The sequence below is a fragment of the Sinohyriopsis cumingii genome, chromosome 10, assembly GCF_028554795.1.
Source record: "Sinohyriopsis cumingii isolate HCF-2022 chromosome 10, ASM2855479v2, whole genome shotgun sequence".
Lineage (NCBI taxonomy): Eukaryota > Metazoa > Mollusca > Bivalvia > Unionida > Unionidae > Sinohyriopsis > Sinohyriopsis cumingii.
Genome location: NC_142970.1, coordinates 64135678 through 64158207, shown reverse-complemented (window position 1 = coordinate 64158207; position 22530 = coordinate 64135678). Strand labels below are relative to the sequence as shown.

Here is a 22530-nt window from a genome sequence, read left to right as displayed (position 1 = left end):
AACAAAATGACACGTCCCACTGCAAAGAACGATACCGCTTGTACAATTTATATCCTGTATTTAAATATTAATCATACATATACCTTGGAGAGTGTATGTATGTATGTATGTATGGTTTGACAGATAAATCGATGAAAGTTTTAATGGATGGATACGTGGAAGCTCAAGTTACATAATTCGATTCGAGCAATATCTTACGATTGCTGGTTGATGCCTTTTTTAGAATGATGTCACGAATATAGTACAATGATATTATGTATACAGTGCCCTTCCATCTGTCAATTTAGCTGATTCAAAGCTTATGATTTTAAACACACAACACTCTATTTTAGGTCACAACATTGAATCTACTTTGTTTAATTGCATGACTTTCGATAAAGTGTTCAATTATCAGACGAATTCAGTTATCTGTGCATTGATCCCAAAGATGATAATTGCAGGCCAATGTCCGCTTGAATTGACAATTACACTCCCTGTTTGACAAACATATCGGAAGCATAGCGAAGAATAGACGTGATCGTTTCAGAATCTGCTCTCTCTCTCTCTCTCTCTCTCTCTCTAATCTACTATAGTAGTCACGATAAGATCTAATTCTCCGATGTTACTCGTCAAAACAATCACTGGCAGTGTCGGTTGTGTTACTAACTGGCATAGAGCACAGTTCATCTTAATCTTTTCCATATCCCTGTCTATTCCGGGTCGAGAGACTTTAGTACACACTGTTTCATTCCAGGGATTCCTGGACGTTTATAACGTCTAAATGGTACAATGTTTTTCCAGGTAACACACAGTTTCCAAACTCGCGTTGTACATGGTGCTATTTTCCATTCAAGATACTGCCTCTGAAACCTACCGATTCTCGATCCTTATCTGAAGTTCTGACAATTTCGAGAGACATCTGTCACATATTCACAAACGAGCCGTTTGACTGCGACTCTTGGTTTGTATTAATTTGAATTTCGCATTAAATTTTCAAAGAAAATAAAAACATTTAAGTACAGAAAATTTACCTGTTAATAAGTCACGCAACAATTATGTTTTATATTGTAATTGTCTCGATAATGTTGGTCTCCTTGATATTCTTTAACATTTTTTCTTTCTGTGTCTGAACTTCATTAATTATCGATCTATGCATATCACTCCTTGCCAGTCCTTCTGTATATCTTTTTCTTGTTCCCTTCGATGAGACATTGCTTTAAGTCGCAATGTAAGATACTTTGTTATTACTATTTAGAGTCTACGTTTAAAGCAGCCATCAATTGAAAGCTTCCTTGAAAAAGGGGTCACGTTATACGTCCCATGAGTTTCCATGCACAAGGGAAAATAGTTTTACGTAGGATGCTCTTTTGAGTAAATGTTGTAACGTTTCGACAAGAAAGAGTGTAAACTGATGCACATCAAACAAACGTTTTTTAAAAATGTAATTTAATAATATTATTGCCAAAAGATGTCTCTAGTGATATACACATTTGCCATATATCACATAATACAAAGACAACTTAATAATTATCTCTGAGGAAATTATTAGTCAAATAGATGAAAGAAACAACTTTGAAATGGAGCGACAGAAAGAAAAGATAAACAAAACCTACCGAGTACTGGCTAGTAATTTCATTCAGATTATATTACTTCATTGTAGAGCATCCAAAAAACACATCAATGTAAATAGACTCCAATGCGGGCATTTATATGGACCTGACAACAAGCAAAGAAACGCCATCTTAAGAGTACACTATTCTAATATACTGTGATGTGATTGCATCCAAGTTAATGTCAATGGAACCGTGTGTTTACTGCAAGGAATAAGTATGTTTGAATCATTTATCACAGAACCATAGCCACTGAGTAATTCTCATTTTTACTGAATCGTCATGAATAGTTGCTTTAGTGAAACTGCGTTAGTGTCTGCCTATAGTTGTTTTGGCTAGACCAGTCAAAATAGGTTATAGATGTCCATCAAATACATTGTATCTGTTGTGGTTGATAGAGCTGGTAGAACACGTTTCGTGTATTGCAGTAAAGATGGCAGGCAGAAGTAGATGTAGCAGAATGGAACAATTATTCAAATTAGCTTTGTAGACAGATGTCTAAACTAATAGAGTTAAAATATAAATTACAGCATTATACTGCATATTTCTTGAAAAAACATTGGAAGCTATAATTGCATCAATACAACCTGGGTTTGAAATGGTTTAGAATATATGCAGCACGACTGCATTGATATTAAGTATTATATTTGTGTAAATAAGCAAATGAAATTCATTAACTTTATATATGTAAATGGTTAGCAATGTAATATTCCAATGGTATGGACCCATACAGCATGAAACATAACCCATATTCAACTTTTTCATAACGTCAGAGGACGCTGTCACGAAAATATACAATACCAAGCGTTACCACAACCAGATTAAGGTATTATGACTGTGTTATGGATGCGATATGTTCAATAATCCATGTAGAATTTTAATGGAAAACGTCTGATCGACTGATAAGCTGGGCTTTTTATACATTATTTTTAGAATCGGACAGCACGATCACTATTGTTATTTAACAACTGAACCAGTACAATACCAACAAAGGGGTGACCTACCCGGGATAGGTATAAATTCGTAGCAATCCAAAGGTATTGCATAGCCTTTCATAGAGAAAGTGCTTGAACGGAGCTGCGGAAGGTAAGTTCTAGTATCAATGTCTGTCTTTTGAAAGGTCTTTCCTCGTGATGAAATTAATTAATGGACTAAGAATAACCGTCATTTCTCTAGCTTCTTTTACGACATCTATTTTTCTCTCTTTTACTATTCCTTTACCAATATTTTCAATCCCTCTCTTTCCAGTAAATTTACTTCGACTGTTTATTTTTTTTCTTTACCGTTATATTTGAGGATATACTGACAGTTTTGGACCAAAATTGTACAAAATTAATGTGATCTAAAGTAATAGCTTTCCGTCACTGACTTTGAAATCAAGCACAATATTCAATTGTTCAATTCAACTTTATCACATGTTTGTAATTTGCAAATTACATGATGTTAAAACTTAGTAATGGTCATTCATCTACGTGTTTATAAATTTAAGCTGTAAATTGCAATCAAATATATTAGCGATGATGACTAATGTATTTTGTCTTCAGATTTACTTATCAAATGCATACCAATTCGCCGATAAAATCCCAAATCTTAATTCGGATAAATTCATATTGAATGTGCAACTTTAAAAAATAACAATTAAAATGGAGAAGATTTGACTGAACTTTAAAGTCGAACGTTTGGATGCTTTTAAACTGTGGTAAATGATTTTAATGAAATACAACATGACCTGGTGATGATCCTAAATAAAGAAATAAATGTCCATCCGAAACATTTAACCTCCACACAGACAGTTTCCCCTTAAAACAAATGTGCTGACAGAATGTGTCGCTTGAGTTCACAGGGACGAAACCTAATAAAAAAAAAATTTCTAAAGATATCTCTCAGTTGATGTCCTCTTCCGTTTATTTACAGCTAAAGATAGATGGCGTTGGTTTTCAAGTGATCATAATGCTAGATGGCATTCATTTACAACGATACCATCATGCTAAATGGTATTTGTTTACAAGTGATGTCATTATGGTAGATTGTGTTGGTTTACAAGTGACCCTTTCTTATCATAATTTAAAATTGATGTCAATTACCAGGAAAAATTTAACTACATGAAACCTTTGAGCAACATGCTTCCGAAATGACTGAAAACAAATGTTACTATAGGTATGATAGGAGTGTGAGCGATTTCTCAGAGTGCGCCAATCGGAACACCACTATGAATTTCTACCTAAATCCATTTCTGCAATATTTTGGGCAAGGTGTTACAGAGTACTTGGGAAGCTGGCTTAAAATGTCGGAAATGTGTTTAAAATGCAGCAAGCACAACATCAATTGTTAAATAGTAATCGTGTGAAAAAATCAGCAAAAGTAAGGTAAATAATAGTTCTTTAATAATCTGATACTTGACTAGAGAAACTTAGGAATTTTAGTCTAGAGAAAATCATGAAACCAATTGCATAACTTTTAAGATTAAAATCATCACATAAATTGTAAATAAACTGCATCTATCATGATGTCATCATTTGTAAATAGTAGTAAGCGTGTAGTTTTTTGTCAACGCGTGTAAAAATACGCCTTCTAGAAAGATATATCGTGATTTTTAAAAAAGCGTTATCTAGGATGATTTCACTGATTACAAACAAATGCCATTTAGCTTAATGCCATCACTTTTAAACTTACGACGTTTAGCATGCTGTCGTCGCTTGTAAACAAACACCACCTAGCATGACGGAAAATTATGGAAATGTAAATAAAATGGAGAGTTCTGTGATAAAATGATCATGGTAACTGTGTAGAAATATCAGCCCGAATTAGGTAATACAAGTTTTATATTAATATTATGCTTAAAGCGAGAGATTTTTAAATAATTTGTCCAGGAGAAAATCAATTAAAACTTTGAATGACTTTAAAGATGACTGGCGTAAAATATCAAGTTATATCCTAAACAATACACACGTTAATGCAAAGAAATCCTCCCTCACATCGACCGAAATGTTTGGCAGTGTTGTAGATCGTTCACCATCGTATCTTTTATCGTAAATTCTTTAATGACTTCTTATTCTGAATGATCACTTTGTTTAGTTAGTGTCATGTTTATTTTTGCAAAATTAAAACATACGTCTTGAAAAATGTTATTTTTTTACAACTGACTTGGTTATTCATATTCATTTTGTCCTTTGTAGATGACGTCAACTATCACGTTCCTTTTGGCTGTCTCTATGCTGACATGCGCAGTACAGGGGACGTACTACTACGATACCAGCTTTGCTGCAAACGTTGTAGCTGCCGTAAAGTTGGCTCTGACTAACATAGCACAACCAACAGAAGGTACGATTATGTTTTCAACCAATCACAAAATGATCTCACAAGTAAAGTTTGTTATGATTGGCTCAACAAATTAATCATATTCAGACTTGTATTAAAGTATCGAAAAACGGGTGGGGGGAGCAGGAGTTTCGAGTTGTGCACAATGGTTTTTATAGAGTGAGATTGCTACCAAACGGATCAAATATGAGATTGAGAGAGCGAGAGAGTGAACGAAAGATAGAGACTTAGTATAACAATTTAAATAATTAATTGCATTCAAAGTTCATTACTTTGACATAGTATTGTGTAGAATGGGAGCCGAATATCATAGCATGGTGTCCAGTGGGAGCTGAATATTACTGAGAAATGCGCGAAAATGTTCATATACTATATTGAATTAGTATATAGTCTATACAGTCACAATAATGGGTACCAATACTTAGCGAATCAAACAAGTTGTGGATGAGTGTAGCTTTTACAGTCCAAATTTCTCATATTTCCATGGGTCTTAACATAAGAGTCCTTGTCAACTGAAGGGTTACTAAATTCTCAAACACCAATAATTTTATGTAAAAATATCTACATGATTCAATATGTTAGAAAATGTAAGGGGGGGTGATTTTACGAAACTAATCGGTGCAGTTATAAAGTCTCGTGCATTTGACCTTTGACCGCTTCTGCTAGAAGTTGGATATTTGCTCGGTGTGACAAATATCTTCCCAAGACTTGCTTCCCGCATTCAACAAGCAATGCATAAAAAGGAGACGTACATACAATCTGCCAACAGCCTAGATTTATTACAGAACTAACAAACAAATGGTTATATCTTGCGGGAAATCGAATTCACACAAAAATCATGACGAGAACCCACCAGTGTATTATTAATTCGAGATTTAGAGACATGCATTGTATAATTAGACCATATAAACGAATTTTCGCCTTGATATTTTCTGATATACTGCTAATGAAACTTTATCATCCGCAATGAGTCTCAAATGCACATTAAAAATCCTCTTAAACAGGAACGTACAAGATTAAATAGCATTTAAAGACATGTCCCCGCTCTCTAAAAGTTACGTTCTACAATAATGGGGTGTAGGAAAACTTAAAAGTGCATACTTAAGGAAGGTTATTGAATACTCTCGATGACCAGATTTGTCAAGCAGGTTAAATCGTAATGGCAACTAGTTAGCTGTAACAATAACAACAACAATAAGAAAATCAACAACAACATAAATAATAATAATAATAATAATAATAATAATAATAATAATAATAATAATAATAAAAATAATAATAATAGCGGTGATATTGATTATGATAGTAATAGTAGTAGTAGTAGTAGTAGTAGTTAGAGAAGATGGAAAAAGGAGTGAGGCTCTTCAAGATCAAAGAAACGTTAATCTACTTTTAATTTTATTACAAACTTTTATATTCATTTTGCTGCCGTTTGGCTTGCAGACCCTGTCCAGCTGTTCCAGTTATTTGACTCTGGAAAATACAATGAAAACAACGCGGCCCTGGTTTCAAAAACGATGGATATACTAAAGACAATGTATTATCTCTCTCTGTCTCTGTCTCTCTGTCTTTCTCTCTCTCTCACACACACACACACACACACACACACACACACTCCAAAATGACTATATTACGTAACTGATGCTATTAGACCATAACCGTATTGGATTTGTATGTACACATGTATGTGGGGATAAGGCACGGGATGAAACGTGCATATGCCATTACAATGAATAATGGATACACTATGAAAACATTCGGAACTACTACGGCTTGTCCTTTCCTTCAAGTACTTATATCTACAAATACGCTTTCGTGCATATAAAATGGAGCGCAGATCATTCTTAAAGATAGAAAATAAAATGATAAATATAAACGATTTCGGAACAGTTGGAAGAACATATTGTCGACCATGTATGTATCTGTGTATGTGTGTATATATGTATGTTTGTATGTATGTATGTATGTATGTATGTATGTATGTATGTATGTATGTGTGCATGTGTGTGTATGTGTGTGTGTGTGTGTATGAATGTATGAATGTATGTATGTATGCATGTATGTGTGTGTATGTGTGTGTGTGTGTGTATGAATGTATGTATGTATGGATGGATGGATAAATGTATGTATGGTTTGTTTGCATGTATGCATGCATAAATGAATGTATGTACGTATGTTATGTATGTATGTATGTATGTATGTATGTATGTATGTATGGATTTATGGATGGATGGATGGATGGATGAATGGATGAATGGATGCATTGATGGACGGATGGATGGATGGTTGGATTGATGGATGGACCGATGAATTGATGCATAGATGGATGTATGTATGTTTGTTTGCATATATGCATGCATAAATGAATGTATGTACGTATGTTCTGTATGTATGTATGTATGGATGGATGGATGGATTTATGGATGGATGGATGGATGGATCAATGGATGCATGGATGGATGGATGGATGGATGGTTGGATTGATGGATGGATGGATGGATGTATGTATGTATGTTTGCATATACGCATGCATGCATGAATGTATGCACGTATATATGTATGTATCTATGCACGTACGTATGTATGTATGTATGTATACGCACATATGCACGTAGGCAAATAGGTAGAAACAGAGACATTTTGTATTTCGCAAAGTGTATGTATGTGTATGTGTGCATATAACTATGTAGCAAGGTAGGTACATATATGGTTTGCATGTATAAAAACATATGCAGTGTAATCCTATATAGTTTGTATGTGTGTATATGTATGTATGCATTAATTTACATATAAATGTATACGTATGTGAATTCGTGCGCACGCATGCTAATGCTGCGATATGCTTTTACAGCAATTCTAAACGATCAAACACCTTTTCTTTGATTCAGCTATACGGACTCCCAATTGAACAACATCGTGTATAATGAGACACTATATGCCGTATTCCAAAGCCGAGGAGTTTGCGTTGTGAAGAATTTCGATTGCACCGGACAAGCGACGAGTGTGTACCGGACATTGGATGGATCCTGCAATAACCTGAATCATCCAGAGTGGGGCATGGCTTTTAGACCACAAAGACGCTTGCTAAACCCAGAATATGATGGTAAATAATCCGTACCTACTAACGTTTATTTTGCTGTATGTCTTTCTTTACATGTATGTATCTGCTCTATTTATGTCATCTTTAATTACAAACCATTTCTTGTTTGTTGCACACTTTCTTTTCTCTCTCTCATTAACTGCTTCTCTGTCTATATCTGCATGTATTTATCTAGTGTACGCTGTAATGTTATATTGAATTTCAGGATTTCTTACAAAATAAAAGCACCGCTCCGGTGGCCTAGTGTTTAGATCATCGGCCTCGGATGCGGACGGTCGTGGGTTCAATCCCCGGCAAAGACTTACCAAAGTCTGCGGCATGATGTCCCTGTGCTAAACATCACTATAAACTGCTATATGTATGCATAGTGGCGATATGACTGCAATATGGTTAAAGCTACGTTAAAAATTAAAATCATATACAAACACAAAATAAAAGATGTAACATTCATATCATTATTGAAATTATGCAACCTGTTAAAATGCATCAATACTTTTAATTTCAGATAATAGCAATATATGAAATATTTCTTACAGTCATTTATATGAATCAATCATCGAAGTATTAATTTAGTAGTTTTCAATTACCAGATGGAGTGTCGAGTCCGCGAATCCATACTGTAAGCGGAACGGGAACGCTGCCCAACCCAAGAACCATCAGTAACGTAATTCATGCTAACAAAGGCACTTCAACGACTTTAGATCAGAAGATCTCGCTTCATATTTTCCAGTGGGGACAGTTTCTGGACCATGACATTATCTCTACACCAGTTTCCACAGGTTATACCTGTATTTTTATTTATTTATTTATTTATTTATTTATTTATTTATTTGATTTTAGATCCACTGTCAAGTTTTTTCTCTTGTCCGTCTCTTAGTTTGTGCTTTAATCTACATCCCTCTGTTCGATTGTTCTTCTTTACCTTGATATACAACATGAGGTACCACTTTCGATGAGGGTGAATATTATTATTATTATTATTATTATTATTATTATTATTATTAACTCATGTATGTTACTTCTTAAAATTACGATGTTCTTTTGTTACGCACTATTATATCTTTTTGTAACGTATGATGTATGTATCATGGGTTAGTAGCCTATATTGCAAATAAACACTATTATGATTATTATCATTATCAATACAGGGAATATGCTTTATGGAATTAGATAGGTGATCAAATCTTGAACAGTAATTTCCCATCTGATCTTCGTTATCAATTTCAATACATGATAGAAAGCATTATGTCCATTAGTTATAACAAAATGAATGTAGTTAAAGACTCAAATACATGAACAAAAATTTCAAGTAAATGTATTCCAATTGTTTAGTCTTGTCGCTACCTACTTGACTTATGTTGCCTTTTGAAATTAATATCTGAACTCGATACAACTAACACACACTGCAGACAGATTTGATTCCAACTCGAATGATATCAAGTGAAATATCTAATTGCACTGAGTGACATCGAATCCTCTGTCGATTGGTCTTGGAAACTATGAAAGATGTCGAGTGCATTAAGACTGTCAACCGCTAAGTCACATGACAAATAACAACATAATACAGTGGTTTGGAAATCTGAACAGCGATACTATTAGCAAAGACTTTATATAAATTTTTGCATTGATTCCGATTCATCGATGTTACCTGCTACAGATTTGATTGTTTCATTTGCAATACCTATACATTGGCAAGTGTTTGTAGTGTTCACATTCCTTAAATTATTTGCATCTAGCAAACTATATATGATATTTTCCTAGAAAAATACCATTTTTTTCTAGTTTTTCTTGTCCATCTATGAAAATCCGTGTTTTATTTAGATAAACAAAATATGATAGATGATGGTGAGGTTTTAGAGATACAAAACTTTGCACGTGATTGTTATCAAACGCAAACATCAGCTGACATATGAGTTGATGATACTGAATCTGTTTAACATTTTAACAGTGTATATCTTGATAGTGGTTTTGACGACCAAGGTATACGACAATTTTATAAAGGACATGAAAATATTCGAAGAATGGAAACAAAATTAGAGGATCTTCTCATAACTTTTAATGACATATATAGCTTTTGTCGTTGTCAATAACTGTAGACAACACATATGTCCTGAGGTATTACGGATAAAGCCTACCTAAATTCTGGAGGAACATCCGGTGATGCACATGAAGTAAAAATAAAAAACATATGCAGAAAAAAAGTGATAGTAAACACTCTTATGGCCCAGTTCAATAGTAGCTTAAAACTGGAATCTTCTTCTCTTCATCAGTATGATGTTTTTGGACTATATTTAGTTCGTTTGTATTCCTTTATTACCTGTGATAAAAGGTCAACTCAGAGTTTTGTTCAAATTGGGTAAAATATACTTTTTAGGCTTAAACGGTCTCCTAAAACTTCCACTATAGATGTCTTAATGTCTGAGGAAGCTGTGAACCATTCGCATTTTTCATTTTCCATAAAATACCTTACTATCTTTTAGTAATGTTGTCCTTCACGAAACAATATCTTTTAAAAACAAATATCCTTACATGTTCGTTTAAAATTTGTGTTCTTTTTCGTAAACTTTCTTGCCAACGTGTATTTTGATAAATTATCCATTGATGTACTGCATCCATTGTTTTTCCTTGCATATGCTTCCGTGCATATGGCCTTAACATGTTGGAGTTGTGGGCTATTTAGAGAGCCATTTTTCAATTCAATGTATTTTGGTTTCTCCTTTCTCCTTAATTCCTACAATATTTTGTTTTTATTTTAGAACTTTCTGCTTTGTTACAATATACAGACTTTCTTGACCGTAGAAATGATGACTTCAATAGCTGAATCTGCTGATTTAATAGCCTCTGATACTGTCATTTATATAGACGCAGCACACGCAGATCGTACTTTAGTCGGATAAACTGACATTAGGCGGTATCAAGAAGCCAAAAAAGACCAATGGGACTAATATTTCCAAAACCACACCGCTCTTTCTAAATCAGTCTAAACGAGTTAAGGTTTAATTCGAAGTTTGTTATTTCTAGAATTGCCTTGGCTTCATTTGCTTCATATACAGAGAAACCACGTGATTTTATAACTCAATATATGTTTTCCATAAATTTCATCCCTTTGAAATTGACGCATTTGGCTAAACCTCATAAAGATTATGTGATCTTTAAATGTGAATTTAGCCTCAAGGAATCTTTTTCTTTTACCCACACCAAATAAGGAACTGTATCCTTTCTTCACATTCAACCGTTTAAAGCATGTCAGTACATCGTTAACGATATGGTCATAGAAAGCAATGTGTAATCTACATCTTGCTTGAAACAATGAAATGGACAATTCATGTTGCTTTAACTATTATCCTGTATGTCGTCAGTACAGCTAACTTTGATTATACGTTTATCCAATCAAATTTTTAAACATCATCTCTTGACACCGACGATATTGCTTACGTGGTAATTTCATGAAATGTCTCTCTTCAACTCTCATTGTTGATGTATTCAATGCAAGGTAGTTTTCTGGCATTATTTAACATTTATTAAAGTAAAGTATTCTTAGTACTTTAAAAGTTTCGCCATTCTACTCGTCTGTAGGGCCTAGCTAAACTTTTTTAATTTTGCAATTTGTACAGTAATCGCCTTGAATCAGACCGATATCGTAATTTGTTCCCTGAAGTCTGTATGTAACACTGGTTTACTACAATTTCTCAGTTTATCAACTTATTGCTGTGGGTTGAAATATGTATTGTTGTATTAAATTTCATTAAAGTCATATCTCTCAATTTGTATTCTACTGTTCATTAATTTCAGGACTTAACGGTGCCACAATGAGCTGTTGTGTAACGAATCCTGCAAACGTAGATACGTAAGTGCGATTTAGAGTTTCATGTTTTGGATCGGTATGTTAAATATGTCACCAACATACTGATTACCTCTTTATCTCACTCTCTCTCTCTCTCTCTCTCTTGATATATATATATATATATATATATATAGATATAGATATAGATAGATAGATAGATAGTATTGCAAAATGTTCGTATTATGATGGACAGATGATCATTCCATAAAGACAAGACAGTACTTAGTCGGACTGGGTCTTTTTTATCTCGATTTGCCTTGGAATTTATAAGACGGTACAAATTCACACAAGACTGTGGTTTTGCTTATATATATATGTAGTAAAGTGTACCAAAATTTACCGAACACAAGTATTATTTACAAAGCATCGTTCGTTTCAAACATCAGGGTGAACTGCGCTCCGATTTACGTACCCAACGGCGATGGTTTCTTTGCGAATGGCACCTGCATGAACGTGCCACGTTCAGCACCGGCGTTGGACGGGAATTGCAATACGCCTAGTAAGTATCAAACTTCTACAAAACTATTACTTTTTCAGAAGGTTATAACTATGGGGTAAATTAGTGGCAACATGCTTCATAAAATACAAACTTCAGATGTTATGAATTTACAGTTTTTCTACTTTACTAATTTTCGTCAATTGTATGGTTATCATAAACAACTCATTTCAGGATAAAATGAGAACTGATCTTTCAGTAGACACATTCTTAACCACTTCTTCAAGCTATGAAATTGAATTACCGATGAACAATTTATGTTTATGAAAATGTCGGAAATTGATATCACCGAAAATAACTGACAATAGAGTAACACGATAGTCATTTATAAATAATTTAGTCGTAAATAGCCATTATTCTCTTCGAAACATTTCCCTGAATTTGACAAATATTTTATCAAGTCTCATAAACATAAGCTCCACTTTTCTAAACATAATATGTTTTCCTCTATATAAAAAATTCGTGGAGTCGAAACGGCTCCATCGCTTATTTTGTTTCAGCATATTAAAACATCAAAACGATACACAAAATTTGCGGACTAAGTTTGATGTTGCTTTGTTGAACCAGGTGAATGTAACACACACACACACACACACACACACACACACACACACATGAAGCGTTGTCAGAATACATGGTTATCAACATTTTCAATGTTACGGTCATGAGATGACTAGATAGTACTTTTCTCAAAATCTTTTCATACACAATCTCATTAATTAATAATTTATTGCTGCTCGATCTACACAATAGGAGAAAACATATGTATTTCTGTATTTATTTACAGCCGGACCAAGACAGCAAGTGAACAAGATAACCTCGTACATTGATGGTTCCAATGTGTATGGTTCCTCAGCGGCAGAATTAACCAAGCTACGAAACCCAAGTTTGTCTTGCAATCATTCTTTCTTGTCAAAACTAGTCTATTGTGATTACGAATATATGGAATAGAATATAAATACAAGTTCTATTCATTGTAGACCTTTCCCATACTCAAATCAAATGTAAGATTGATATGATGTAATCGTGTTGAATATCCATTTATATATGGTTCGAATTATAATGACATCGGGCGGAACATCCTACTTGTATCAAAATATCCGCCGCGCCTCATTCTCTCAGTAGACCAGGCCTAAACAAAGGAACTTGCTTTTGTGGCTCACGGAAAATCATTGATACATTCATTCCATATTACGAAATCAAATAAAAGATGTTATAATTTCTTTGATGAAATAACGAGTCTAAACAGAAGTATTTTATTTGATTTTAAGATTTTCCTGAGTATATGGCTGTCACAGACGGAAACAACCTTCCTGCAAATAATGACACTTCGGAGTGTACTTTGACTGTGCCAGGGGAGAGCTGTTCCATTGCTGGTAAGTTTATATCAGCCCTATCTGTGTCATGCGACCACCTCTGTTGAACGGTGAATACACATATATAGCAACGCATGCTTAGAACAACCGCCTTTATATAGCAAATATCTATATGAAACGGTATGTAGGCTTCAGGAATTCAATATACCTAATAGAATGGTAAGCTTTATAACTTCTTATTCATATACAGTGAGGAATAAAGTAACAACTATGAAATTGTACGTATTAATGGATGCACTGCTTTGTTTCTATTAAAGAGTAATGCGTTGTTCCTTTCCAAAAACGCGATGTGTAAACTGGCAGCTTCGTGGAAACAAGTATGTCGTTATTAAAGCGTTGTGGTAGTTAATTGCAGGAGAAAATTACTATAAAACATTACAAACAGAACGCAAGATAAGCACATGTTCATTTTTAATAGCCAATTACATCGGCTTAAAATCAAATTTGATTTCATGTTATAAAGATAAAAATATGTTCAATCCAGCCGAACAAAGACGAAAGATCTTCGTATGTGACAATTTCTATGTTCGATATGGCCAGACACACTCATGCAGACAGACACTCACATATATCCGAATGTTGATTATATATTTATGTTTTAATGTTGAATTTATATCATGATAAAGCTGAAATCTCTTCAAGCTTAAATACTCATACTGTCATCTTCAGGTGACTCCAGGGTCAATGTTGTGCCCAGTCTTGGCTCCTACCACACGCTATTTGTACAGGAACACAATCGTATTGTGAACCTTCTCAAAGGACTAGGGTGGACAGATCCAGAGGAATTATTCCAGGAGGCCAGGAAAATAAATATCGCCCAAATTCAGCACATTACATACAATGAGTTTCTTTCCTGGCTCCTGACACGTAAAGTCATGAGTGACAACAGCTTAATCATTACTGGCGCTAGGGCCAGTTACTTTACAGGCTACGACCCTACAATAAACACTGACATTGCCAATGATTTTGGAATAGCATACAGGTAAATAGTTTTTTATATACCTGTTCTGTAGTATATGCATAGTTTCACTGTTTCAATATTTCTTTATACTGTTTTGCCGAGTTTCGTTTTGATAAAACATTTTCCAACGTGTCGTATATCAATGATACAGCAGACATACTATACATATATCATATTTATGTTACATATAAATACACATAGTTGCCCTTTCAACGGAGTTAACATATACCCGGGCAACTATGTATTGACGGAGTGAATGAACTTCTCACATCCTTAACTAGAGTGCCCACTTCAAAACGTTATGTGCCTTTTTCTTGTTGTTCACAATCACCTTTTACAAACTGATAGGTTGATTGTTCTCTTTTATCAGTTTGTATTTTTATTCACGCTGAAAAATTCAAGATAATACACATTTATAATTTAAACATAAAAGATGGATGTCATGAAGAATGTATAGAACTACAAACAACGGCTAGCTTCTTGTACTCTGAACGCACAAGAACTCAAAATATGGCGTATGGGAATTAGTGTGGAATAGAAACTAAACGAAATGACAATCCAATACGAACTAATTAAAATAGTTTAATATATTTACAGTTGATCTAAGTAATTCTGCTCCAATCAACATTGCTAACAAACATAATATTGCTATAGCGATGGATGTACCAGTGGGTGGATGGATGTATTAATGGATGAAATGATGGACAGGCAGGAAAAAGTATTATAGTATTATATATATATATATATATATATATATATATATATATATATATATATATATATATATATATATATTCTATCCATATCGTTTAGAATCGGACATTCCTGGATACCGAATCAAATGAAGTTACATACAGATTCTCCAGAAACGTCAGATATCAATGACCCGGATGTTAAAAACATTGAGGACACGTATCTAAATCCACATATGCTTTATATGAGGACAAGAACCGGGGCCAATCGATTGGCAAAATGGTTGACAGAAACAAAATGCCCTCGCACCGACAGGTACATCTCTCATTGAATCTCTCTCTCTCTCTCTCTCTCTCTCTCTCTCTCTCTCTCTCTCTCTCGATATATATATAAATATATAAATATATATATATATATATATATATATATATATATATATATATATATATATATATATATATATATATATATATAGATATATAGATATAGATATATCGTTTCCTTGTGCATGTTCGTATATTAAATAGAAACTGACAATCAATTAAAATTGCATCTAACCATATCTATGTGTATCATCTGTACATTTTTATATCTTCCATCAGAGGAGTTATGATGGGGTTAGAACAACATTTAAATGTTTGTGATCCCAGAACGAGACATTTTAACGGGTCAGGGACGGAGATAATATATATTAGAACCAGAGGACGTATACACATGCATGCATTAAGATATAAAGGAAAAAGAAAGAGCCAAAGACATGGTTGTGTATTTAAATTAATTTATAGGAAGACCTTGAACGATTTAATCGGGATAAAATATCTCGAATAGTGTTTTGAGTTTGTCAACTGCTGCTTAGCTTTAAGACGAAATGTAAGTTTCCTTCATCGTTCGGCATAAATTAGGATTCCGGGATATTTCACAAAATATTCTATGATAAATGCAATAGTTTTGATTCCTCCTATAATGTTATATGTTCTGATCATAGGATCTGCTAATTAGGACACTGCAATGTCTCTCTTGAAACTCCTTATTGAATGAATTATGACCATGAAACCTTTATATATGTTTAAAGATTAATGGAAGATGGAGCGAGGAACAAGTTGTTCTTGAAGAACGGTGTAAGTTTCGACCTGGCAGCCCTAAACATAAACAGAGGAAGAGATCATGGACTTCCTCCTTACTGGAAATACAGGAGAGACTTATGTGGGGAAACCCTGACTGATCCAGGCTCTTGGACGTCTCTGACATGGCACGATAACGTTACCATAGCTCTCTTGAAGAGTGTCTATCAGTAAGATAACTACTCTTTACACACACACACATCAAAGACAAAAACATTTACGTTGTGTATTCACTAAGTTAATCCAGTTATGTGCACAACAATATGACTTTACTATAGAAGCTAAATGCATGCTTGGCAATATACATATAACTTCTCTGAATGAATAACTACTTTACTAAGAGATGAAACAATCACTTTAAAAAATATTCCCAAATGTTGGTTTCATAGTCAAATGTGTATTAAGGGTATCTAAACGGTACATAAATCAGTCACGGGCAAACTGTAGTCAGCCTATTGTGAAATTAGAGTTCACCATTACCGACGTATTAAATTATATCAGTCAACTCTCCAGTAGCCAGATGGATCGAACGTCCACCTCAGTTTCGGAAGATGGCTTTCAAACCCCGGCCGAGTCATTTCAGACGCTTTTCCAAAATGGGACTAACAGCTGCCTCGCTAGACGCTCTGGTGTCAGAATAACGTGACAGGATGGAACATCATTCTACGTGTCTGCGGCATGATGCCCCAGTGCTAGATATCATTACAAACTGCCACATTGCAGACATCGTAGCGACATGCCTGACATATTGTTAATGCTAGCTACGTTAAATATCCAAATCACACACATACATTATACTAATCGGCAAACAAGCTTGGGGAAATCAAATTAATCCTTAGATATGGCATCCCTCTTATAGACCAAACCACATAGATGGAACAGCTTTGTGCTAATAGCGCATAGGGCACACACAACTGTTAGGTAACACAAGAATGGATAACCTTGACCAAAATGTATCCATTGCCATGTTAATAGAAAAGACGACGCGTTCTTGTGGAAGTGATCATATTCCATCATGTAAGACATTTATTTGTTTCATTTACATTCTATTAGCTGGCTTCTGGATGATTTACCACAAGATAAAAGTTTGAACTTTTCGAAGGAATGCGGATTCAAATAAGGAAATGTAATGGTCTATTTTAAGAATTGTATGCATTTTTAAAGCTATCGTTTATATTCCATGTCATTTACATAACTTTAACATCTCTACATTTTAGCTCTTTCTTTATATAATATATATTTATGATTTTCTGGGAGGCATTATGTGTCTAATGTATTAATTATTTTTGCAAATACATATCTGCACATGTTTACAACCTGCTGACGTTCCTTATGCCATGATATATATTCGGTTAGGTTTGGAGTGAAGAGTGCATCAAAGTCAAGTGAACTTGATCCATTTCCAACATCACTGCTGCTTGAGTGCTTACATCCAGTATTGCCTTCACTAACTGATGTTAACAATACCTCTGTTTCCCATCATTTTTCAAAACTGCCATTGTAAAGCCTCTGCTGAAGAAACCAACACTAGACCATAACGATTTAAATAACTACCGCCAGTTTCTAAGCTCCCATTCATAACAAAAACCTTAGAAAAGGTTGTTCTATCCCAGCTTGTATCTCATCTAAATACAAACAGTCTTTATAGCAATGAACAATCTGCATATCGACCTTGTTACAGTACTGAAACTACTCTTCTAAAGGTAGATAATGACATTCTCTCTGCGTTGGATACAGTCCTCACCCTCCATGATTTTTCTGCAACATTTGACACAATAGACCATGATATATTACTTCACCGTCTCCAGTATGTATTTGGCATTCATGATACAGCCTTACTGTACTTCAAGTCCTACATGGTCAGCAGGACACAAATTGTATATGCAACTAGGTTACACTCCAGCCCAGTTGATCTATGTTGCGGTGTTCCACAGCGGTCTGAACGTGGATCTGTTCTCTTCATTCTGTACACACAAGTGCTCTCAAGTGTCATAGATCATCATCCAGTGTCTCACCAATTGTACGCTGATGAAAACCAAATATACAAATCTAGCCACCAACTGAAGTTTTTGCTACCATCCAAGGTGTTGAGAGGTGCATTTCTGATGTGAAATCATGGATGGCATGTAACAAGCTGCAGCTGAATGATGATAAAACTGAGGCCATTCTGATCACGACACATAGACTTTCGCACTCATATCCTTTACCTCAAACAATAAATATCAGCAACGCCAACATTAAATTCACACAATCAGTACGAAATCTAGGTGTTACTCTGGACAGTACGCTCACATTGCACCAACATGTCATGAAAATATGCTTGGCTGCATACCTTGAGCTGAGATGCATCAGCGCAATTCGCAAATATCTTTCAGCTGATGCCACTAAAACAATTGTGTGTTCATTAGTACTTTCAAGACTGGCCTATTGTAACTCACTTCTGTCTGGTTCATCTCAATGTCTCCTCCAGAATCTTCAAAAAGTTCAAAACACGGCTGTTCATATCATACTTGGAGTACCACGATCAGATCACACCTCCCCGCTACCCTGTACCCTACACTGGCTATCCATTCGATCCAGAATCAAACACACAATTTGTTCTCTATTTTACGTTTCACTGTCGGACTCTAGTCCAACATACCTATCCGATCTCACCCATGTGTACACACCAGCAAGATACTTACGCTCTTCTTCTGACAATAGTATACTTCTTATTCCCACTATGAAAACAAAGTCATATGGACACCGTTCTTTTGCATACCAGGGCCCAGCAACGTGGAATGAATAGCCCACTGAACACAGACACAAACAAACAGCGATCAAATTCCAGATGGCTCTTACAACTCACTTATTTCGACTGCAAGAGCAAAATTAAAGACCTAATAATGTTTCCTACCTGAAATATTCTCAGCATGTTTTTAATTTTTTAATGTTTTTCTAATTTCATGGTGTTCGTTTTTGTAATAATATTGTTAGATTTATTTTTATCTTATAGGTGTTGTCTAATGTTGTAAAGCGCTTCGAGCTTCTAAAGATTAGGCGCTATACAAAGTCCTCATTATTCTTATTATTATATGTAGATCTTTTTTATTTACACCTGCATATTATTGTACCTCTTGACTTATACAGATCACCGATGGATATAGACCTATGGACTGGTGTTATGACAGAATTCGTTTCCACAGCAATTGTCGGTCCAACACTAAATTGCATCCTTCTTGCGCAGTTCAAGGCACTCAGAAATGGCGACAGATATTGGTTTGAGAGGCCGGAACCGGAAGGGTTTTCTCTCAGTAAGGATAGAAAACATAATGTGTAATGATTATCCCGCTAAATAAAAAGCAAGCTTGACGTTAAAGATGAGGTAGTATGATGTTTAAATTCGAGCGTATTTTTCCGGATAATTAGTATTCTGTGCTCTCTTATGAATGATTTAATCTGTCTATTACATATAAAAGATAACAAGATGTTTTGTATTTTATTATTTAATTTATCAGTTAGTGTTCTTTTTCGGAAGTTCAAATCATTCACTGATGCTATCACCTTTCCCGAAAGCTATTTTCAGAAACATGCATACTATTTTTATATTAATTTTTGTTTTAAATATTTTAATATACGTTTATAATTTCTTACATATAGAAGTTTAATAATCGTGTTTCAGCAAAACTAACTGGCATAAAACAAACCTCCCTGTCAGCGGTATTGTGTGCGAATGTGTATGACGCCAGCTTCGTTATTCCGCCAAACGCCTTCCTCACGGGAGACACCAAGTAAGATTACAGTATATTGGTCATTTTCACTTCGTTTTCTCACATCGCACCATTACAAAAGAAAGATATTAATGTTGTAGTTTCCCGGTTTAAGATAGAAAGGTGGAAACAATTCACGCTGGACTGGTTTTGATAATGGCTTGTTATACCGCTGAGTATAGATTACACGGTATATACAGCAAATTATCATGCAATTAAGTAAATATGGCTATATTATTGTAAATTTATCTGATTTGTCCTCATAGTTTATTGGAATTTTCGGTATCAGTCGAAAGAAAAACAAGTATCTTTACTTTATAGAATTCATTTCTTGATATGAAATAATGAAATACTTTCAAGTGCATGCATGTACAGTTTTGTTTTGGAAACAATCTTCTTTCAAAGTCAAACGTTCCTCTGAAAGACCAATTAATAGTTCTCATTTTAATGAAATCTAAAATGAAAGATAATAGCCAACTGACACAGGGGTCATTTTGCACACCACCAGGTGGAGTATGTGCTTGACACGAAGCAAACATAACATTGATATTCACAATGCGGTGGCTTACATTGCATTACCGACTGCCTTAAATGGAAAACTTTTAACTGTGTACTTGACAATCGGACCTAGTGACGTAGGTTCAGTAGACGAGACGTACTAATATATATATATATATATATATATAGAGAGAGAGAGAGAGAGAGAGAGAGCAATTAAGGTCTAACATGCAGTTTGCACTGACCAAACCTACTTCTAACAGGTGTATGTTGCTCTAACCTCAAAGTAGCGCCGGAAATGGTGCATACCTCACCCTAAGAAAACACGAAACTATTTGCCGAATGAACATTTTTCATCGTGTATTAAATATGAAATGCACAACCATCAACCACCACCACCCACCACACATTAAATAATTATAAACATATACATTTCTAGGAATGTGCCCCTTCCCTGCTCACAGATACCAAAACTGGACCTCAGCCCTTGGAGTAGATCCGTAAAGCGGAATTTGGACACAGGTAAAGATGAATTCGAGAACAAGTTGGTTCACCTGCTTCTGGAAATTCTGAAAGAGGGAGAGGCTGGTGATGTAAAGAAGTAATAGACATGACGACTCTGATTACATTTTTATAATATTGTAGTGAACACCTTCTGCATATTTATGCACAATGCATATAACATTAAGAATAGGACTGAATTAAATAAGACTGAACCAAATAAAGATCTTAATACTGATGTTTGAATCTTTCCCTGCTATATCTTTCATGATTTATATATATATATATATATATATATATATATATATATATATATATATATATATATATATATATATATATTCTTCTGCCCATCACATTTTATGAGTGCTTGGTTCTATTTTTCTATTGAATATATCTATGGAAAATACATTTTCCTTTAGCTCGTTTCAATGAAAATGTTATATGTATGACTTCTTTCATGCCTTTCCTCTTCTTTTTCTTATTTGTTCTTCCTGCAGAATGTATGTTAATTCAAGCAACATCAAAGTTTTTGGAAATGTGATTTGGTCTGTGCTTTACACACTTGTGCTTTAGTAGAAAAATTATCTTCTTTGAATAAAATTAACTACTTCACTTGAGTTTTGTTTCATTCGTGTCATGACTCTTCGAACAATGATTGAACGTGCTACTAAGGATGGGCTACTCTGACGTAAACTAATATATATTAATCTATCATAAAGGAGTTGAAGATTAGTAGACAAAGAACTTAGCAGCAAGATCTGATGTGCATGAAACAAAGTATCGTCTTTCAACACGTTTCATTAGCCGCAGATACATGAAGTCAATAACACCAGTCATCGATCGGATGCCATCATACCCATTCCTTCTGTAACGTAGAAAAAAAAACATTTCTTTCTATTTGAAGTCAATACAGCTTTTAAGATTTTTGCTTCGCAAATGAAGGAATATGTTATAATAAATGTATCAATAGCAGAAGAGCAAATCTAACAGCCCCCCCCCCCCATAAAACACCAAGCAAAACAAAATAAAAAAACAAAGAAATCAAAATCAACACTCAGAAAAAGAACCAAAGAAAGACACCCACTCAATAAAGTCTCACGGTCAAACTAAGACGAGAACGCTTGCAGGTCTTACTTTTACGACATATGTAGAGGGAGGATAACATCTATCAGAGAAACAAATTTCAGTCTAGAGTAGTATGAATTTATAGCTGAAATTCATGAGTGTACGCTTCAAATAATATCGATACATGTAACGCATAAAGGTTGTGTATTAAAATTT

At 34.5% G+C, this 22530-nt stretch overlaps 1 protein-coding gene across 1 annotated transcript; it reads left to right on the top strand.

Moving 5' to 3' along the window:
* The first annotated feature begins 2613 nt into the window (after positions 1-2613).
* On the top strand, positions 2614-21582 carry LOC149790271 (salivary peroxidase/catechol oxidase-like). Its single transcript, XM_089973436.1, has 15 exons — positions 2614-2675; positions 4766-4910; positions 6351-6444; positions 7796-8010; positions 8598-8786; positions 11800-11854; positions 12238-12350; positions 13135-13233; positions 13619-13723; positions 14393-14705; positions 15498-15692; positions 16450-16668; positions 19628-19791; positions 20160-20268; positions 21185-21582. The coding sequence occupies exons 2-15, from the start codon at positions 4766-4768 to the stop codon at positions 21348-21350; spliced, it is 2181 nt and encodes a 726-aa protein (XP_089829562.1). The 5' UTR covers positions 2614-2675; the 3' UTR covers positions 21351-21582.
* Positions 21583-22530: the final 948 nt, after the last annotated feature.

Coding starts and splice junctions, on each gene's coding strand:
- LOC149790271 (XM_089973436.1), top strand. CDS start 4,766: ATGACGTCAACTATCACGTTCCTTTTGGCTGTCTCTATGCTGACATGC. Junction 13,724..14,392: donor GGAGAGCTGTTCCATTGCTG/GTAAGTTTATAT, acceptor TGTCATCTTCAG/GTGACTCCAGGGTCAATGTT. Junction 20,269..21,184: donor TTCCTCACGGGAGACACCAA/GTAAGATTACAG, acceptor ATACATTTCTAG/GAATGTGCCCCTTCCCTGCT.